General features: G+C 40.2%; 1 protein-coding gene across 1 annotated transcript in view; it reads left to right on the top strand.

Moving 5' to 3' along the window:
* LOC132396851 (protein shortage in chiasmata 1 ortholog) overlaps window positions 1-20,278 on the top strand; it is a 145,144-nt gene that overhangs the window by 81,285 nt on the left and 43,581 nt on the right. Inside the window, exons 14-16 of the mRNA XM_059974832.1 lie at window positions 2,819-3,003; window positions 5,245-5,362; window positions 12,241-12,352. Coding sequence (XP_059830815.1) covers window positions 2,819-3,003; window positions 5,245-5,362; window positions 12,241-12,352 — 415 coding nt within the window. The remainder of the gene's footprint in view (window positions 1-2,818; window positions 3,004-5,244; window positions 5,363-12,240; window positions 12,353-20,278) is intronic.

Here is a 20,278-nt window from a genome sequence, read left to right as displayed (position 1 = left end):
AGTTGAACTTTTCCCACGAAGAATTTACGAAACATAACGGCTTAAAGGCACTGACCTTTCCTTTATCATACTGTCCTCAATCTTTTCTGCTATCCCGCAGAGATTAACACGAGAACAGTCAACGAATTCCTTCCGAATAAGGATTAAACAAGGTCGAACGCGTTTCACCGTCAAAATAGATTCTCCTCAATCTTTAACTCCCGAACTCCGATTTTCACTCTCCACTGATTCTCAACTAGCAGTATTGTAAAGAAACTGCTGGCAATGACCTTTTAAACTTTAGGCATTAGATAAAACTTCATCTTTCAACTAAACTGCGTCATCACATTAAATTACGGAGTGGCATGAAGTCAACATGGCAAATCCTGCCACAAACTGCCCCTCCTCACAGGGAGGGGTCCTCCTTTTATACCCTGTAAAAAAAAAAACAACCTGTCACATGATCTCTACTGGCGGGAAAATGGCGTCACTCCACCATCACAAGACCATTACTTTAAGTCCAGTATAGCTTCAACCCCAGTCACGTGACAAGGGTACCACTGTCATGTGTCACGAGTACGTAACAATATAAAGACTTTAGAGAGGGTTCAGATAAAGTTGACTAAAATGATTTAATGAATGAAGGGTTTAGGTTATTTAAATAAACTTGAAAGTCTGGGGTTGTTTTTGAAATGGTTGAGATTGTGGGGCTTTGGGGCAATGAAACCTAGTAGAGGACAGACAATGTAGGTAAAGAGAAACTACTCCCAGTTAGCAGAGGGATCATTAACTAGGAGATGTGAATGACGCTGATTGGCTGCAAAAAGATTTGCAGGACTTAGAGAAGATGGGGTGTTGGATGAGCTGATTCCACTAACAAGGTGTTGATAAGGACTTGATGAGTTGAATGGTCTGTCTCTGTTCTGCAAATGGAAGAATTGGACAGAATAGATCAATTCATTATCTACACATTCTTCACAAGTAAGCTGTTTTATTTATGTGGTTCTACTGTAGCTAAAAAAAAGCAATGCTCACCATGCTCTTCAGGATTCTGGTTCCAAATTTACTTTACTGGCAAGAGGCATCTTGTGTTGTTGAATGAAATGATTTAAACAAAATTTTACTGTCCCAGTCTGCAGGGTGGGAAGAAGGGATGTATTATTTGAGAGCATGGCTAACAGCGAAGCAAAAATCAATAGGTAATAGATAACATCTGTATTGTGACTTTGACATAGTAAAATATTTCAAGGCATTTCATAGCAGTGTATCCAAAGTGTAAAGGGTTAGATAAAGCCCAGATACTAGGAATTCAAGTTTACAGTAACAACATTGCACAAATAAACTTCTTAACTCAGCTGCACAACCAGCAGAAATAATACTTTATGGTTACATTGGATATAGATAGCACCTATTATCACTGATCCATAAAAACCTTAAATCCATTTCAATTGTGAGGTGTACTTTATTAATTATAATTATTAATACTGAGGGTATCATGCTGCAACACCAGTTAGTATTGCTGCCTGACAGTTCCATTAACTGAGGTTTTATCCTGATTTTGGTGTTATCTGTTTGGAATTTATACATTTTCTTGGTTTTCCAATTTCCTCACTTATCCCAAAGGTGTGCTGGTAGGTTAATTGGTAACTATAAAATATGTCTTAATATAGGTTAATAGCATAAATAATGAATCATGTTGATGGGCATGCAGAAATTGCAGCGATAAAGAGGAAAAAGAACTAATGGGATTGCTTATTTGGGCAAAAGAAGGACCCTTTGAGAAAGAGAGTTCCTGGTTGAATGGTTTTCTTCTATGTTGTTATAAGATAATAAAGATTTAGAGATAGAGTACTGTATATAGTATTGACCTCCTTATGCAAGGCAAATGTTAATGTTTTGTAAACAGTTCACAGAATGGTTATGAGATTAATAAGTGGAATGTGCAAGTTCACTATCAGGAAATATTTGCTAAGCTTGTATCCACTGAAGTTTAGAAGAGTGAGAAATATATAAGACCCTGAGTGATCTTTACTGGGTGAATGTAGTGAGGGTGATTTTGTGGGAGGATTTACAACTACGGGTTAGTAGTAAAAAAAAAGTGATTGTTCTTTTAAGGTAGCAATGAGTTAAAATCATAATCATGAGTATTTGAAACTCTCTCCATAAATGCACAGTGAAGGCAACACCTTTGATTTTTTTTCGAGCAGAGGTAGATAAGGGAGTGAATGGTTATCACAGGTAGAAGGAAAAGTGGAGTTAATGATACAATCACATCAGCCCAGTCCATTACAGGCAAAGCCCTCACAACTGTTGAGCACATCTGTAAGAAATGCTACAATCAGAAAGCAGCATCCAACATCAAGGACCCCCACCATTGAGGTCCTGCTCTCTTCTTGATGTTTTTGTTAGGAAGGAGGCACAGGAACCTTAGGTCCCACATTACCAGGTTCAGAAATAGTTATAGCCCGTCAAGCATCAGGTTCCTGAATCAACGTGGATAACCTCACACACCTCAATTTTGAACAGATCCACAACCTATGGACCCACTTTCAAGGACTCTATAATTCAAGTTCTCAGTTTTATTTATTGTTTTTATTTATGCTGTTTGTCTTTTTTGTACATTTGTGTGTAGTTTTTCATTAGCTCTATTGTATTATTTTGTTCTGCTGTGAATGCCTGCAAGAAAATTATTCTTAAAAATAATATATTGTGACATATATATACTTTCATAATAAACCTACTTTGAACTTTGCAAATGGGTAAGTGGGTTCCTAATTTAAAAGCTCATTTGTTCATTTTTCTTTGCTATGTCATGTTTACCTGCCTTGTTCTGTTCCAGTCTAGAAAATTATTCCTGTTTGGTAGTTTATAGTCATCACATTGGAGCAGATTTTCCTTGGATTCAGTTCTCTTTGGTGGTAGAGTATGATTATGTGGAGAACTCAAGCTGGGCTGAGCTCTGCAAGCAAAAAAATATAAATCATATCATCTTTAAAACTGTAGTACCCAGAGGTCCAGACACAGGTAATAATTTCTGTAAAGAAAGTTTATTAGAATTCTGTGAATGAATTTGTACACTATTAAATCCATCTTTATATTAAATATTAAATTAATATTTCACGCTTGTAAGTGAAAATAGTAAGAGTTTCTATTGAAGGTATAAAGTCTACTATTCCCCTGGGTACTTCATTAAGTAATTCTCAGGTAGAGGTATCAATAATGGGACAGTTATCTCACATTTTCTTTGTAAATACTTACTGTTTTTTTTAGCTTGAGCAGTGAACGTATGAAATTCATCTACTTTAAACATGGTGGAGGCTCAATCTTTCATCACATTTATGTAGTATTGAATGATTTCATGAGTATACTAATCTGCAAGCCTTACTGACCAAGAAATGGAAAACGATAAAACTGGCATCCTTGTCCTTGACTAGACTTGTATGGGCAGAGTGTGTTGAGAATAACCACCTTAGAATCACAGACCTGTCTCTTCATCTATCAAACAGATGAATTGATCAAAGCTGTAGTTGTTACATGGCATTTTAAATGCAGCTTCTGCAATAATATAACAACAGTAAATTGAAGGATATCCCTGTTGTGACTGTAATCTAAATAACTGGAGAGACACCGAAGCTGGTAATATGGAGGTCTTTATTCATCACAACAAGCAGATATTCTTCTGCAGACCATCTCAGTAGAGTCTCACAAACTCAAAAGTCATCACATTTTTATACCCTTAAGATCAAAGGAAACAGCAGGTGATTACTGCTGTTTCTGAAAAATAACCTGGATAATCTGGAAAACAGATTATTATTTGAACGGTGGCTGATTAGGAAAAGGGGAGATGCAACGAGACCTGGGCGTCATTGTACACCAGTCATTGAAAGTGGGCATGCAGGTACAGCAGGCGGTGAAAAAGGCAAATGATATGTTGGCATTCATAGCAAAAGGATTTGAGTACAGGAGCAGGGATGTTCTACTGCAGTTCTACAAGGCCTTGGTGAGACCGCACCTGGAATATTGTGTGCAGTTTTGGTCCCCTAATCTGAGGAAAGACATTCTTGCCATAGAGGGAGTACAGAGAAGGTTCACCAGATTGATTCCTGGGATGGCAGGACTTTCATATGAAGAAAGACTGGATCGACTAGGCTTATACTCACTGGAATTTAGAAGATTGAGGGGGGATCTTATTGAAACGCCTAAAATTCTAAAGGGATTGTACAGGTCACAGTTTAAGGATAAAGGGGAAGCATTTTAGGACCGAGATGAGGAAAAACTTCTTCACACAGAGAGTGGTGAATCTGTGGAATTCTCTGCCACAGGAAACAGTTGAGGCCGGTTCATTGGCTATACTTAAGAGGATATGGCCCTTGTGGCTAAAGGGATCAGGGGGTATGGAGAGAAAGCAGGTACAGGGTTCTGAGTTGGATGATCAGCCATGATCATACTGAATGGTGGTGCAGGCTCGAAGGGCCGAATGGCCTACTGCTGCACCTATTTTCTATGTTTCTATTAAATGCAATTTCACTAGCAATGACATAATTTTCTTCAATATTTTACGTTAACACTTCGAGTTATGCAGTGAGAGGCACCTCTGAACATTCAAATACCCCTGCTGAGACAAACTAATTGCCACAGATATTCTTAAAAACTTCTTACAGACAGAGAGCCAGATGCTCATGATTTGTGTTTGTGCTTTCTCAGTATACAATAGATCAGCTATTTGATGTGCTAAGTGATAGTAGTCTCGTCTGCAAGCTTCCTTGAACTTGTTTACAATGATGTAAATTGTTTAAACCCATATTTGCCTGGATTGATGCAGTCCAATTAACACAACCACATTGTCTTAATGTTTAGCTGATGCATATGCAAATATAATATGGTCACCATTTTGCAAACCATGTCTTAGTCTATGGGCCAGCTTGCGCTCCACCAGTATTGTTTATTTGCAAAGGTGTGCTTTTAACTTCAATTTACTGCTTGCAATTTACAATTTATAATAAGAACTGAAAACAGGTTCTTATTTGAATTAATATGTGCTATTATTTACATAATTTCAGAATGCTCACCAGTCGTCCCAACATTCATTTGCCCAATCACTTCAAACCTGGTTCTTAATCTGCTCCCAGGACATTTCATAACTACAGATTCTCAGCTTGAAATGATAGCTTGGTGTTGATTTTTACCGAACTTAATGTTAAAAGATATCCTTCTGTATAGTACATTCCTATAATTCAATGAATAACACTTCTTTTTGTTCTTAAGGAAATATATCAGCCATTCACTCTGAGTTCTCACTGATGGAGCTTCACATTCCTCATACATTCCTGATATCTGAAGGCTTGTTGAATTCTCCAACTGTGCTCCAAATTCTGGAGTCAAGGTAGTTCTTTTGACCAGTTGTTGACTAATGCAATACTTAGATCGGAATTGTGGAAGATTTCTAATAGATTTGGTTATTTCCCACTTTCTGGGATTTTGGACCTTCATGATCCTTTTATATACAGTTCCATTTACAAATTAGGAGCAGGTGTAGGCTAATTGATCCCTTGAGCCTGCTCTGTCACTTAATAACATTACAACTAACCTGATTATAACCTCTGCTCTGCAATCCGGTCTAGACATAGTAACTTTTCACTTGTTTGCTTTGATATTTTGGTTGTGGTCATGGAGCTTGTGACCATAAGGAGGGCTGAGGGATACGAGTTGGAGAGGGGTGACAGAAGCTCCCACCGCATCCAGCAAGAGGTGATGGGAGAGGCTTTTAGAATTGGGTTTGGTGGCGAAGATGCAGGGAAAAGGAACCCAGCATCTATCAAGACATAAATAACCTGGTGCTGGTCCTCAAGAATGGCATATACCTGACAGGTTACCCACAAAAGCCCCACAATCCTGCACCAGACAGCTACACTGTTAGCACACACAGAATGCTGGAAAAACTTAGCAGGTCAGGCAGTATCTATGGGGAGAATAAGCAGTTGACTTCTCAGGCTAAAACCCTTCATCAGGATTGGAAAGGTAGGGAAAAGAATTCAGAATAAGGTGGGAAGGGGAAGGACTTCTAGCTGGCAGGTGATAGATGAAACTAGGTAAGTGGATGAGAGAAGGGGAATGACCCAAAAAGCTGGGAGGTGATAGACAGAAGAGGTAAAAGGGCTGAAGAAGTAGGAATCTGATAGGAGAGGAGAGGGGACCATGAAAGAAAGGGACAGAGGAGGGGCAACAGAGGGAGGTGTTGACAGGTGAAGAGGAATGGTAAGAGTGGAGCCAGAATGGGGAACAGAAAAAGAGAAAGGAAAGGAAGGAGAAATTAGCACAAAATATAAAAATGGATAGTAAAACTTTGTATAATTATATAAAATGGAAAAGGGTGGCTAAAGTGAAGATAGGTCCCTTGGAGGACAAGAAGAGGGAATTGATATTAGGAAATGAGGAAATCGCCGAGGCTTTGAATGACTATTTTGTATCAGTTTTCACGGTGGAGGACACGTCTAACGTGCTAAAAAGAGATGATATGGATGCAATGGGAGATGAGGACCGCGATACAACAGCTATCACTAAAGAGATAATGCTGAGCAAACTTATGGGCTTAAAGATTGACAAGTCCCTTGGTCCTGATGGAATGCATCCCAGGGTACTGAAAGAAATGGCAGAGATTATAGTTGAGGCTTTAGTGATAATTTATCAAAGTTCTCTGACTCGGGGCAGGTCCTAGCGGATTGGAAGAAAGTGAATATCATGCCACTGTTCAAAAAATGATGTAAGCAAAAGGCAGGTAACTATAGGCCAGTTAATTTAACATCTGTAGTTGGGAAAATGCTTAAAGCTACCACTAAAGAAGAAATAGTGAGGCATCTGGAAAGTAATGGATCCATCATGTAGACACAGCACGGATTCAGTAAAGGCAGCTCCTGTACACACAACTGTTTACAATATACAGAGACTGAATATGGTGTGTCTAAGTTTGCTGGTGACACTAAATTGAGTGGAAAAGAAAATTGTTCAGAGGATACAGAGTGTCTGTAGAGAGGTATAGATAGGTCAAGTGAGTGGGCAAGGGTCTGGCAGATGGAGTATAATGTTGGTAAATGCGAGGTCATCTACTTTGGAAGGAAAAATGAAAGAGCAGATTATTGTTTAAATGGTAAAAGATTGCAGCATGCTGCTGTGCAGAGGGACTTGCGAGTGCTTGTGCATGAATCACAAGAGGTTGGTTTGCAAACATAGCAGAAGCTATATAGCAAATATAAAGAAGGCAAATGGAATGTTGGCCTTCGTTGCTAGTGGGATTGAATTTGAGAGCAGGGAGGTTATGCTGCAACTGTACAGGATACTGGTGAGGCCACATCTGGAGTACTTTGTGCAGTTCTGGTCTCCTTACTTGAGGAAGGATATACTGGCTTTGGAGGTTGTGAAGAGAAGGTTCACCAGGTTGATTCCAGAGATGGGTGGTTGGACTATGGGGAGATATTGAGTTGCTTGGGACTGTAAACACTGGAATTCAGAAGAATGAGAGGAGATCTTATAGAAACATATAAAATTACGAAAGGAATAAATAAGATAGAGTCAGGAAAGTTGTTTCCACTGGTAGGTGAGTCTAGAACTAACAGACATAGCCTCAAGATTAGAGGGAGTAAATTCAGGGCAAATGAGGAGGAACTGCTTTTCTCAAGGAAAATCTGTGAAATTCTCTGCTCAATGAAGCAGTGGAGGCTACCTCAGTAAATATATTTAAGACCAGATTGGATAGATTTTTGCATAGTAGGGGTATTAAGGGTTATGGGGAAAAGGCAAGTAGATGGAGACGAGTCCATGGTCAGATTGGCCATGATCTTATTGAATGGCAGAGCAGGTTCAACAGGCCAGGTGGCCTACTCCTACTCCTATCTCTTGTGTTCTTAAGTTAAAGAAATCAATGTCCATGCTGTCAGGTAGAAGGCTTCTGTTGTTGGAATGGAAATTGGAAGTAGAATTAAAATCAGTAAGCAGAGTGGCAGTGCTCGATGAAGCGATCTTTAACTTACATCAGGTCTCACCAATATAGAGGCAGCTGCACTGGGAACACCAGATGTAATTGATGACCCTGATAGAAGTGCAAATGAAGTGCTACCTCATCTGGAAGGACTGTTTTGGGCCCTGAATGGTAGTGAGGGAGGAGGTGTGGGGGAAGGTGTAGCACTTGTCCTGCTTGCAGGGATAAGTGGGAGGGAAGGGGAGCAAGTGGATAAGAGAGTTATGTAGAGAGTGATCCCTGTGGCAAAAGGAGAGTGGGGTGGAGGAATAGATGTGTTTAGTGATAGGATCCTGTTGAAAATGATGGAAGTTACCACAGTGGGTGGATGGGGTGAGTTCAGATGCACAGCACTGTTTGCTCCAACCTATCCTACACCAGACATCATAGGCAGTCATCACATCTTGGCTTTGTGAATCACTCCTTACAGCCATGCAGTATTGAGATCACTTTAATCACTTCATTTTTATAGCCCACAGCACATTCAGACATAGTAGTGTACAGCAGAGTGAAGGGCAGAGGTTTCAGTGTACTTACATAATAGCCATATGTGGCCCATGCATTAGGATGCACGAATCCTGCTACCTGTAAGAGCTCTGCAACCTCCCAACTTTTCGAGAATTATTTTTTATTTTTCCTGTCAAAATGGACAGCTTTGCAATTTCCAATTTTATGCTCCATTCACCAGACATTTGCCCATTCATTTATCACATCTACACTTAGTAAGCACTTTATTAGGTACAGGAGTGGAACCTGGTGTGGTCTTCTACTGCTATAAACTGTTCACTTCAAGGTTCAAGGTAGTGTACATTCAGAGATGTGTTTCTGCACACCACTGTTGTTATGCGTGGTTATTTGAAATTTCTGTCACCTTCCTGTCAGTTTGAATCAGTCTGGCCATTCTCCCCTGACCTCATTAACAAGGCATTTTCACCCACAGAACTGCTGCTCACTGGATATTTTTTGTTTTTTGCACCATTACCTGTAAACTCTAGAGGCTGTTGTGTATGAATATCCCAGGAGATCAGCCGTTTCTTAGATACCCAAACCACCCTATCCTGCACCAGCAATCAATCCATGGTCATAATCACTTAGATCATATTATTACTCCATTATGATGTTTGTACTGGACAACAATTGAACCTATTGACCATTTTTGCATGTTTTTATGCATTGAGTTGCTGCCGCATGTTTGGCTGATTAGATATTTGCATTAACGAGCAGGTGTACTTAATAAAGTGGCCATTGAATGTATATCCGTTTATAACCTCAATTTCTTCACTATTTGTTTTCCTTCCTTTTTTTGTGCCATTGGTAAATGTAGCAACCAAAATTTTCAGTTCCTTCATCCTAGTTATTTATATTACTTGTTAAACGTAAAGGCCCCTGCGTTGATCCCTGCAAAACACCAATGAACGTATCTTGCTAGCCAGAAAAAGACACAATTATTCTTTCACTCTTTCTTCCTGTCAGTCTTCTTTGCATCCTACACTATGAACATTTATTTTCTCATAACTTTTAATTACAATAGGTATCAAATCAAATGCGTTTAGAAAGGTAATTTACCGGCGGTTGTATCCCCATGTTTTTGCTACCCTTTATTTGTCTACTGTACTTTCTCTGTAACTGCAACATTATATTCTGCTTTCTGTTTTCTTTTTATTCTACCTCAATGTACTTTATATATGGAACAATGTGTCTTATTGGCACTCAAGCAAAAGCTTTTCATTGTTTCCTGGTATACGTGACAATAATAAATCAATACCAATATCAGTAACTAGCTTAAAGTTTCCTACCTTTTTGTAACAAAAGAGCAATACTTGTTATTTTCTAATCTCATAAACTCTTGCCCAAATGTGGAGATCCATGAGGATCTGGAGATTTGTTGATGTGTAAGTTTGTCAGCCTGCAGCTCCAACAGTTTACTCAGTCCAACTTCCCCAGTGATTGTAAGTTTCCTGAATTTCTTCTTCTGTTTCTTCCAGCTCCTGATTTGCAGCTTTTTCGAGGATGTTACTTGTATCCTCCATGTTAAACTCTGGTGTAAATATTTGTAATTTATCTGTCATTTCTTTGTTTACCTTTATTAATTCCCCAGACTCAAATTCTTTTGGATCAAAGTTCACTTTAATTTTTTACTTTTGCAGATATCAATAAAAAAACTTATTATTTGCTTTTATATTTCTGACTAGCTTTATTTTAGTTTAGTTTGACTAGCTGACTAACTTATTTTAGTTTACTAAGTACCTATAGAAACTATTGCTTTCTGCCTTTCTACTTCTCGCTAGCTTTATCTTTTTTTCCCTTCCTTAATGTTTTGTCATTCTTTGCTATTATTCAGATTCTATCCAACCTTCTCACCTTGGTACAATATGTTTTCTCTTTAAATTTGATACAACCTGCAACTTTTGCATTTAGCCAAGGTTGCTGGACCTAACATTCAAAACATAGAATAGTATAGAATAGGAAAAGACCCCCTTACCCCAAAATTTGGTGTGCCAGATGTATTCAACTATTATTTAAGTACATAACTAAACTAAGTTCCTTCTGCTTAAACAAGGTCCATATCCCTATATTCTCTGCATTTTCATGTGCCTATTTAAGAGTACCATCACTCCTGGCAAATACAATGGAGGCATTTATGGTGAAGGCAGTGCATTTTAGGCACCCATCTCTTTGTGTAAATAAATTTGTCCCACACAACTCCTTTGAACTTACCCCTTTCACCTTAAATGCATGACCTCTAGTGTTATATATATATCCTCATTTCTACTCAATCTTTTTCTCTTTCGAAAATATCTATTCTGTGTCACAAAAGGCCTTGAAATGTTTGCCTTTGCATCTTGATTAATGAATGCCTTAACCTGATCTACCAGTTCACTTTAGCTAGTTTCACACCCACATAATTGTCTTTAAGTTTTAGCCCCATTCTTCTCCCCCCCCCCCCCAAATCCAAAGGCCTGCCAGCAGCTTACTACAAGACTTGTTGAGTAGTTAATGGGAAATGCTGTAATTTCTAGCTGTCATTTCTTTGTAATTCTTCAAAAAAACACATGCAACAATCTGGACAACATTTGGGTACAGGCTGATAAATAGCAAGTATCATTTGTGCAACAAAAGTTCTGGTGAATTACTACTAACAAGAGACATTCTGACCATTTTCCCTGTAGCATTTTTTTAAATTGCTGTATCCCTCATCAGTGCCATCCTAGTGAGCCATATTAAACATAAACTCAAATTATCTGGTTACAAGAACTGGTTTTCTGGCTGCAGATCTCAGCAAGTAATTTACTGCCTGACATCGCAAAGTCTCTCCACTATCTACAAAGCGCATCATGATTATAGGTCAAACAACACTTAAGGTCAGCATCTTCTAGAATCAACACAGTCTGCTTGAATAGCAGTTTTTTCCAAACAGCTAACCTACAGAGTGCATTGTGGTTGTTTGCTTAGATACTCTGACTGTACCTTACAAAGCTATGACCTCTCCAGCCAAGAAGGCCAAGGACAGTAGACACAAGGGAACACCATCACCTGTAGATTCTCTCCAAGTTGCACACAATCCTGACTTAGCAATCTCTTACCTGGTTGAAGTCCTGCAATTGCCAACTATTAATAGAAACATATATCTAGATTTCAAAGTTGTGGTGATTAAGGAACAATAAGTTCAAATAATTAATGAGCAAACAATCTGTAGTCAAAATATTTGATCTCTTTCCAATGCCAAATTCATGATCTACTCATTTTGCATATATGTTCGCTTTCACTGAGCAGAAGTGTAGATTTCATGATGTGGTAGTTCATGTTGCATCTCCCTGATTTGTGTATATCTACAGTGTGGAAGAACATTAGTTCAACTAGAATATGGTAAATCTTTGTTAACGTCTCTTGCTTAAAACGATCAACTTTGCTATCGTATTGATAAATCTCCAGCGTAATAATTTACAGCTTCGTGCTTGCATTTTTTCAAATACACAATAAGTACACAAATTTAATTATTTTCTTTTTTAATAGAAATAAGAAACATTGCCTGTTTAGTTTTATTTTTAAATAATGAAAAGAATTTCAGTTATTTATTTGTTTAATCTGTAATTGATAGCTACAGACTATAAATAGGCAGTGGCATACAATTCACAAATGAAAATTTAACATGCTTTGTATCTTGAACAGTAGTTAATAGTTACAATGGTTACTTGAAATATATGGATTGATAAATCTAACTGTATTACTGATATTATTTGACATTACAGGTACAATATCACTCTTTTGGAGAGAACCACTAATGAAACGTTACGCTTATTTGGGGGAACAGATCACTATGCTGTTATAACCGTGGATGAACGCACAGCAATAATATTGCAGGTATGAAAAATTGGTATTGTTAGTAAATAGGAATTGTAGAATTTTAGAACACAATGTTTCTTTTAGCTTGATCATCTGAGGTGTTGATTTTTGTGGACAAACAACTATAATATAGATCAGCAGGCAGTGTAAAGTCCTGAAAAAGCATAAATCCAGAAGAATGGGAGAGCTATTTCAAAAAACAAACAAAACGCTATATGAATAGAACCATGTAGAAAAGTCATAGTCAGTCATACAGCATGAAAACAGGCAATTTGGCCCACTGAGTCAGCTGCACTCATTTACACCAATCTTCCCATATTCCACTCAGCTGTCCACAGACTTAAGCACTCACACGTTAGGCTCAGATTATATTGGGTAATTAGCCTAGGAACCCTCATTTCTTGGAATGTTGCGGGAAAACCTGAAAAAAATATACAGATATACAGCGGTGCTAGATCGTTTGTGAACCCTTTAGAATTTTCTTTCTCTACATAAATATGACCTAAAATGTGATCAGATCTTCATGCAAGTCCTAAAACTAGATAAAAAGAACACAATTAAATAGACGACACAAAAACATTATACTTGTTCATTTATTTATTGAGAAAAATGATCCAATATTACATGTATTTGTTGGAAAATATATGTGATCCTTCTACTAAAGCTATTTGGAGTCAGGTGTTCCAATGAATGGGATGAGATTGGAGTTGTGGGTTCTATAAGTGCCCTGCCCCATATTTAAAAAAAGACACACTAAGCCAGGTTACTGACAGAGCCTACCTTCTCAGGAAAGATCTATTTATGTGCACTATGCCTCAATTAAAACAGTTTTCAGAGGACCTTTGAAGAATTGTAAAGATGCATGAAGCTGGAAAAGGCTACAAGAGCATTTCTAAAGACCTGAGTGTTTGACAGTCCACAGTAAGAGAAATTGCCTACAAATGGAGGAAACTTAGTACCATTGCTACTCTCCCTAGGGTCACACCAAGAGCACAGCATGCAATGCTGGAGGAGGTGAAAAAGAACCCAAGTGTAACATCAAAAGACCTGCAGAAATCTGTAGAACTTGTTAAAGTCTCTGATCATGTGTCCATTCTCATTCAGTGTTTTTCTTATAGTGGTGTTCCTGGAAGGACACCAAGGAGGAAACCAGTACTTTCCAAAAAAAAACATTGCTACAGATCTCAAGTTTGCAAAAGATCACCTGGATGTTCCACAACTCTTCAGAGTCAATGTCCTGTGGACAGATGAGACAAAAGTTGAACTTTTTGACAGAAGTGCACACTGCTATGTTTGGAGGGAAAAGGGCACTGCACTGCAACACCAAAACCTCATTCCAACTGTGAAGTATGTTGGAAGAAGCAACATGGTTTGGGGCTGCTTTGCTGCCTCAGGGCCTGGGCAGCTTGCAATCGTTGAGGGAACAATGAATTCAGATTGTATCAAGCTATTTTACAGGAGAATGTCAGGGTAGCAGCCAGAAGCTTAATAGAAGTTGGGTAATGCAGCAAAACAGTGATCAAAAAGACAATAGCACATCAACAGAATGATTAAAAAGAAGAAAATTTGAACTTAATCCTATAGAAATGTTGTGGAAAGACCTGAAGCAAGAAGTTCATGCAATGAAGCCCACCCACATCCCAGAGTTGAAGCAGTTTTATAAGGGACTGGTCAACAGTTACTGGAAATGTTTGAAGTTATTGCTGTACAAGGGGAGTAACGCCAGTTACTGAAAAGTTCACATCCTTTTTTCAACAAATACATGTAATATTGGAACTTTTTTTCTAATAAATGAACAAGTGTAATGTTTTTTGTGCTATTTATTTAATTGGGTTCTCTTTATCTAGATTTTGGACGTGTAAAGATTACATTTTGGGTCATACTTACGCAGAAAGAGAAAATTCTAGAGATTTACAAACTTTTGAGCACCATTGTATGTAGTGTTATGAATGTACCACAGCTCTGAGGGACCAAAGGAGCGGGAGCAGCCCCCTCCTTCCGGAGAATCGCAAGATTGCTATTAATTCGGGTCTCGGAAGTGAGAGACAATGCAACGGTTCTGACATTGTTCTTAGAGGCATCTGTGTGTCCCTACTACGTGACGGCAACCATGGACATGAACACCCTCGGGCAAAGTGGGGGTGGAGATTGCATCCCCCTACTTTGATGGACAGCTACAACTCTGCAAGTAAAGATAAAAGCGGACTGCAGGAGGCAGTACCCTAGCGATACACCAGAAGAACTTGCTCACTCAACGCTCCCGTGAGAGCTGGAAGCCACTCAACGCCATGTGTGCTCCTAACTCCTTTGCCTGGGGAGCGGGTGGCTGATAATACCGAGAAGGACTTCGAACTAACAATGGGGAAACCAACGCTCCCCTGATTTTAATGGAGTGGTCATAAAGACATGGGCAAGTTTTCTTTTCGTTTTCACCGATCCCTCTAAAACACGTGAAACCCAGCGATTCCTCGAAAGGCTAAAGTCTGCAGACTTCTGAATGACTTCTTATATTTCCAATGGACAAAACTATTATCCTGTAGCCAACAGCTGAGATTACTTCTTAATGATGATTATGACTATACCCGCGCTTTAGATTGCGTATTGGTGATGTGCATTATCTGAATGTTTGTATTAACCTTACTTTTGTGCCCCTTTATAAATAAAAACATTTGAAAATAGCGACATCAGACTTCAACGGACCTCTCTATCTTTGCTGGTAAGTTCTCCAGTTACGGGATATGTAACAACATTGGGGGCTCATCTGGGATTTGACACCAAATTGGGAGGCCAGTGAATCGGGCTTGTAAATCAAAAACTTGAATCTGGTTACGCAGGTAGCCAGACGGGAAACCAGCAAAGATGGACGTGGGTGAATTTATGGAAAACCCGACAGCTAGAGGCGGCCACCAAATCAGACTTGTTAAATTTGGCGAAGGGGTTGAACCTAACAGAAGTGAGGTCGTCCATGAAAAAGCGGGAGGTACGAAGGGCCATAACTCAGTATTACGGTGGAAAGAATGTGTTTGAAGATGAGGTATTGGAAGATATCCCTGACAAAGTACCATCAAGTGGGACGGTTCAGTTAGAGGTGGAGAAATTAAAGTTGGAACATGAAATTAAGTTAAAAGAGCTGGAAGCGGCTGAGAGAGAGAGAGAAAGGGCTGAGAGAGAGAGAGAAAGGGTTGAGAGAGAGAGAGAAAGGGAGAGGCAAAGACAGCATGAAATTCACCTAAAGGAGCTAGAAGCAAACGAGAAAGAGAAACAGAGGCAATATGACCGGGAAATTGAGAAGATGAAGAACGAGCGAAGAGATCAAGGGTTAGACCAAGCAGAGCGGTTTAATGTTAGTAGGGAGTTGAGATTGGTGCCCCCGTTCGAGGAGACAGATGTCGATAGTTATTTCTTGCTTTTTGAAAAGGTGGCAGTAAATCAGAAGTGGCCAAAAGAGCAGTGGGTGGCGTTGTGACAAAGTGTGTTAAAGGGGAAGGCCCAACGAGCATATGCGGCATTGTCCCTGGAGGAGGGAGGAGCGGAGAATTATGATGAGGTAAAAAAGGTCATTCTCTGGACTTATGAATTGGTACCTGAGGCCTATAGACAAAAGTTTAGAAATTTAAGGAAAGGGTGGAATCAAACGTATACCGAGCTAGCCCATGAGAAGGGGGTGCTCTTGGACCGTTGGTGCACCGCGGAAAGAGTGGGCGAGAATTATGGGCGTCTCAGGGAGTTATTTTTGATTGAGGAATTCAAAAGTTGTGTTCCAGAGGAGATCCGGATGTATTTGAATGAGAAGCTGGATAAGTCCATTTCAGAGTTTGCCAGGTTTGTGGACGAATATGTCCTAACCCACAAGACAAAGACTTCCTCGAATAAAGGTCCCCAGAGAGACCGTGGGAACGATCGAGAAAGTCCGACGAGTGAGACAGAGGTCCCACCGGGAGCTAGCGGTAAGGTTGAGGGGGAAAGGCAAGACGGCCAGAGGATTCCGGGTTTGACCTGTTTTAATTGTGGAAAGGAGGGGCACATTGCATCTCGATGCTTTGCTCCGAGAAAGGAGATAGGAAGAGGGAAAGCCGCAGTCCCTATCGGGTGTGCCGTGGTAATCAGCAAATCGACCAGAGAGCCGAGAGTAGACAGAGTACGAGAAGGCTCTGGGAGTTGTCTGTCACACGGAACCGTGTCTGTGACGGGGGGAGACACACCAGTTCCCGTACGAATCTGGAGGGATATGGGCACTGAACTATCCCTGGTTAGCCGTAAGGTACTAGAATTTGGTTGGGAAACGGGCATGGTAAAGGTGGAAGGAATAAATAAAAGGATAGAAATGGTGCCCTTATATAAAGTCATTCTGGATTGTGAGCTGGTGTATGGATCAGTTGAAATGGGGGTGCCCTCAGAATTCCCGAGAGCTGACGTGGACATCCTGCTGGGATACGACTTAGCAGGGGGTGAGGTTTGGTCAGCAATGCTGGCGACCGGAGATCGTGGTGGCCCCGCCCCTAGCGCCCAAGGACCATCTCGCCGGCGCGGTCACTCGCAGCATGTTGAGAGAGACAGCTGTGAACGAGAGCAGTTTAAATCTGGCCAGTTTTGATTTGGCCGAGACGTCTTTGCTGACCCTGTGCCATGAGGGTTTAGAGGGTGGTAAGACGAAGAGTAGTAAAGTGAAAGGGCGTAAGGGAAAGGAGATAGATCTGCCCTTAGTGAAGAGAAAGGTCCTAAAGGTAGGAAATAAAGATGAGAAACAGATAAAGCTGTTAAAAGGTCCAGAGTTGGACATGGATGATCTGTCTGGTTTGGCAGAATTGTTTGAAGAACTTGAGAGTTCTAAAGGTGTTCCCGATAATGAGAGGAGGGCAGTCCTAGATGGAAAGGATACCCTTGCCTCGAAGGAGTCTGCTGAAAGGGCCGAGGAGGTTGTTTTAGCTTGCAGGGTTGCGCCTTCCCCGGGTGGGAGCTGCCCAGAGAGTAACTGGGAGGATCGGGGGAAGTTAGAATTTGAAAAAGGTACGGGTGTTGAAAGCCTGGAAGAGGCCAATGTCCCGTTTGAGTGTGTCCGAGATGGGGATGCATGAGGTGCTGAACCTGGTAACGGAGCTCAGAAGAAGTCTGAGGTATCTGATTTAGTGGAACGGGGCGGCCGGCCTTGTGGGTCAGATAGACTTGGTTCAGTGGGAAAAGGGTTAACCTTGGTAACCGGGGGAAGTGTGAGTTCCCCGGTGTTTGTACTCGAAGGTGGGTTCAAAGTTAACGCCGAATTTAAGAATGGGGGGGGTGAGGATTGTTAGTGAAGGAAACGGGAAGTCCGTAGTTTCCAAATCGAAGGAAGAAATCTTAAACCTGGCAGATCGCTCACAGAGTGAGCCGGGAGATAGCGGGGCCCCCCACTCTATTGTTACGCCAGGATGGGGTGTGAAAAGGCTGCCTTCGACAGGCTACTTGAGCGAAGAGTTCGAATCAAACACCAATAGCCTGAAGGGGACTGATAAAAGGGCCAGCCACCTGGGTAAAATCGAAGAATTGGGTGGAAAGGGTCTAAGTTTGGGGCATGGTGTTGCAAAAATAACCCCGATGAACGAGGCTGGCGGGAATTCACCACGAAAAATTACTCAAGTTCCCCACGGAGGGGCTCGTCGAAAAAGAGGCGACAGTTAATGGAGATGCCATTGTTAAACAGCCAAGCAGGTTGAACGGGTTTGCGCCAAAGCCTGTGAATAATAAAGACAGCCCCTTTTGGAGACCTGCTGGTTATGTAAAACGACTGAAACGATCAGTGTTCGCATAAACTTTTGTAAATACACCTAAGCTAAGGTCATCCCTCCTTAGTTTTGTTGTGAAAAAAAAATAATAATAAATAGATGATTATTGAATTGAAGTCTGATGCTATAAGACTTTAGTACGGTATGCGATTTTAAGATATTAAAGAAAGGGGCACTGTAATCGTTAACTATTTAGATACTGACTTGAATGTATAATGGTAGTATTCTGTGAAGAGAAAAAGCGGGTATTGTGTTAGAGTAAAAATCCTGTAAGACACCGTACAACGTTTTTTTTCCGCTGGTAAAAAAATAACACGGTTTTAGAGGGGAGGTGTTATGAGCGGGAGCAGCCCCCTCCTTCCGGAGAATCGCAAGATCGCTATTAATTCGGGTCTTGGAAGTGAGAGACAATGCAACGGTTCTGACCATTGTTCTTAGAGACACCTGTGTGTCCCTACTACCTGACAGCAACCATGGACATGAACACCCTCGGGCAAAGTGGGGGTGGAGATTGTATCCCCCTACTTTGATGGACAGCTACAACTCTGCAAGTAAAGATAAAAGTGGACTGCAGGAGGCAGTACCCTAGCGATACACCAGAAGAACTTGCTCACTCAACGCTCCCGTGAGAGCTGGAAGCCACTCAACGCCACGTGCGCTCCTAACTCCTTTGCCTGGGGAGCGGGTGGCTGATACTACCGAGAAGGACTTTGAACTAACAACGGGGAAACCAACGCTCCCCTGATTTTAACGGAGTGGCTTCATAAAGACACGGGCAAGTTTTCTTTCCGTTTTCACCGATCCCTCTAAAACACGTGAAACCCAGCGATTCCTTGAAAGGCTAAAGTCTGCAGACTTCTGAATGACTTTTTATATTTCCAATGGACAAAAATATTACCCCCGAGACAACAGCCGAGATTACTTCTTAATGATGATTATGACTATACCCGCGCTTTAGATTGCGTATTGGTGATGTGCATTATCTGAATGTTTGTATTAACCTTGCTTTTGTGTCCCTTTATAAATAAAAAAGTTTGAAAATAGTGACATCAGACTTCAACGGACCTCTCTATCTTTGCTGGTAAGTTCTCCAGTTACGGGATACTTAACAGTAGTCACAAGGAAAATGTACAAATTCCATATATGCTGCAGTGGAGATCAGGAAAGAATCTATATCACTGGCTATGAGGCAGTAGCTGTGCCACTGTGAAACACCAAAGTATACAAGACTCCAGTAGTTCATCTGGATTTTCATACAACATAGAACATACAACATTCAGCCTTTCAAGTCTGTAGCAGCTCTCAGAGCAATTCCAACATTCCCATTTCTCCACTTGTTTTCCTGTTAGCTCATCATGATATTAAGGTTAACAGAGAAGTATGTGTATCTTGAGAGAGAATAGTTTGGGTTCAGACAAAACTGCATTAAAAAATGAAAGTGTTACTTTAATGGATGACGGTAGAATGCCAGACCTTTTTTAATATTGGCATTCACTTTCATAGTAAAGAATCAACAGAATAACAAAACTAAGATAGTGTATGAATGTTTCAGTAAGAATTTTAAAAGATGGTAATAGAGAAAAAAAACTATATTTACGATGGACAAATATAGAAGAATTTATAGTTCCCTCTGTTTCAAATACAGTAAGCCAGCATTTAAATCCAAAGGCCTCAAGGTTCTGAAGCTGTTCTCTTAGGCTGAAAAATGATGAATCTGCCTCCATTACTTAAGAAACAAGAGAAATAGGTCACATGGTGTCATTGGGTGGTGCGTGCTCCCTCAGCCAGAAGGATGTGTTACCATGCTGTATCTCTAAATAAAAGTAAGAAATTGGAAAACTGCCAACTTGTTTGATTATTCTTTGAGGACAACTGACATCATTTATTACAGGGACGTGGTAACTAAACATTCAAATAAATGTGCACTAAAGGATGACAGACTTGTTTAATGTCATGATACCAGACAATAATCCTATACAAGAAAGTATTTAATGAATGTCCTTACGAGAGATACAAAGATAAAAGTAGAGAATTGAAAGTGAACAGGATTTTCAAGGGTGCAGAATTTTCTTTCAGATCTTTGATTAATTGGCTGAGATAGAAGAGGATTATATCCAAGTTTCCAAATGACATGCAAGTTAGAAAACAATAAGCTGTAAAGATGGGAACACGATATTATTAATAC

This window comes from Hypanus sabinus, chromosome 7 (genome assembly GCF_030144855.1).
Source record: "Hypanus sabinus isolate sHypSab1 chromosome 7, sHypSab1.hap1, whole genome shotgun sequence".
NCBI classification, from domain to species: domain Eukaryota; kingdom Metazoa; phylum Chordata; class Chondrichthyes; order Myliobatiformes; family Dasyatidae; genus Hypanus; species Hypanus sabinus.
The sequence above is the reverse complement of the archived record's forward strand: the minus strand, read 5'-3'. Positions and strand labels throughout refer to the sequence as shown.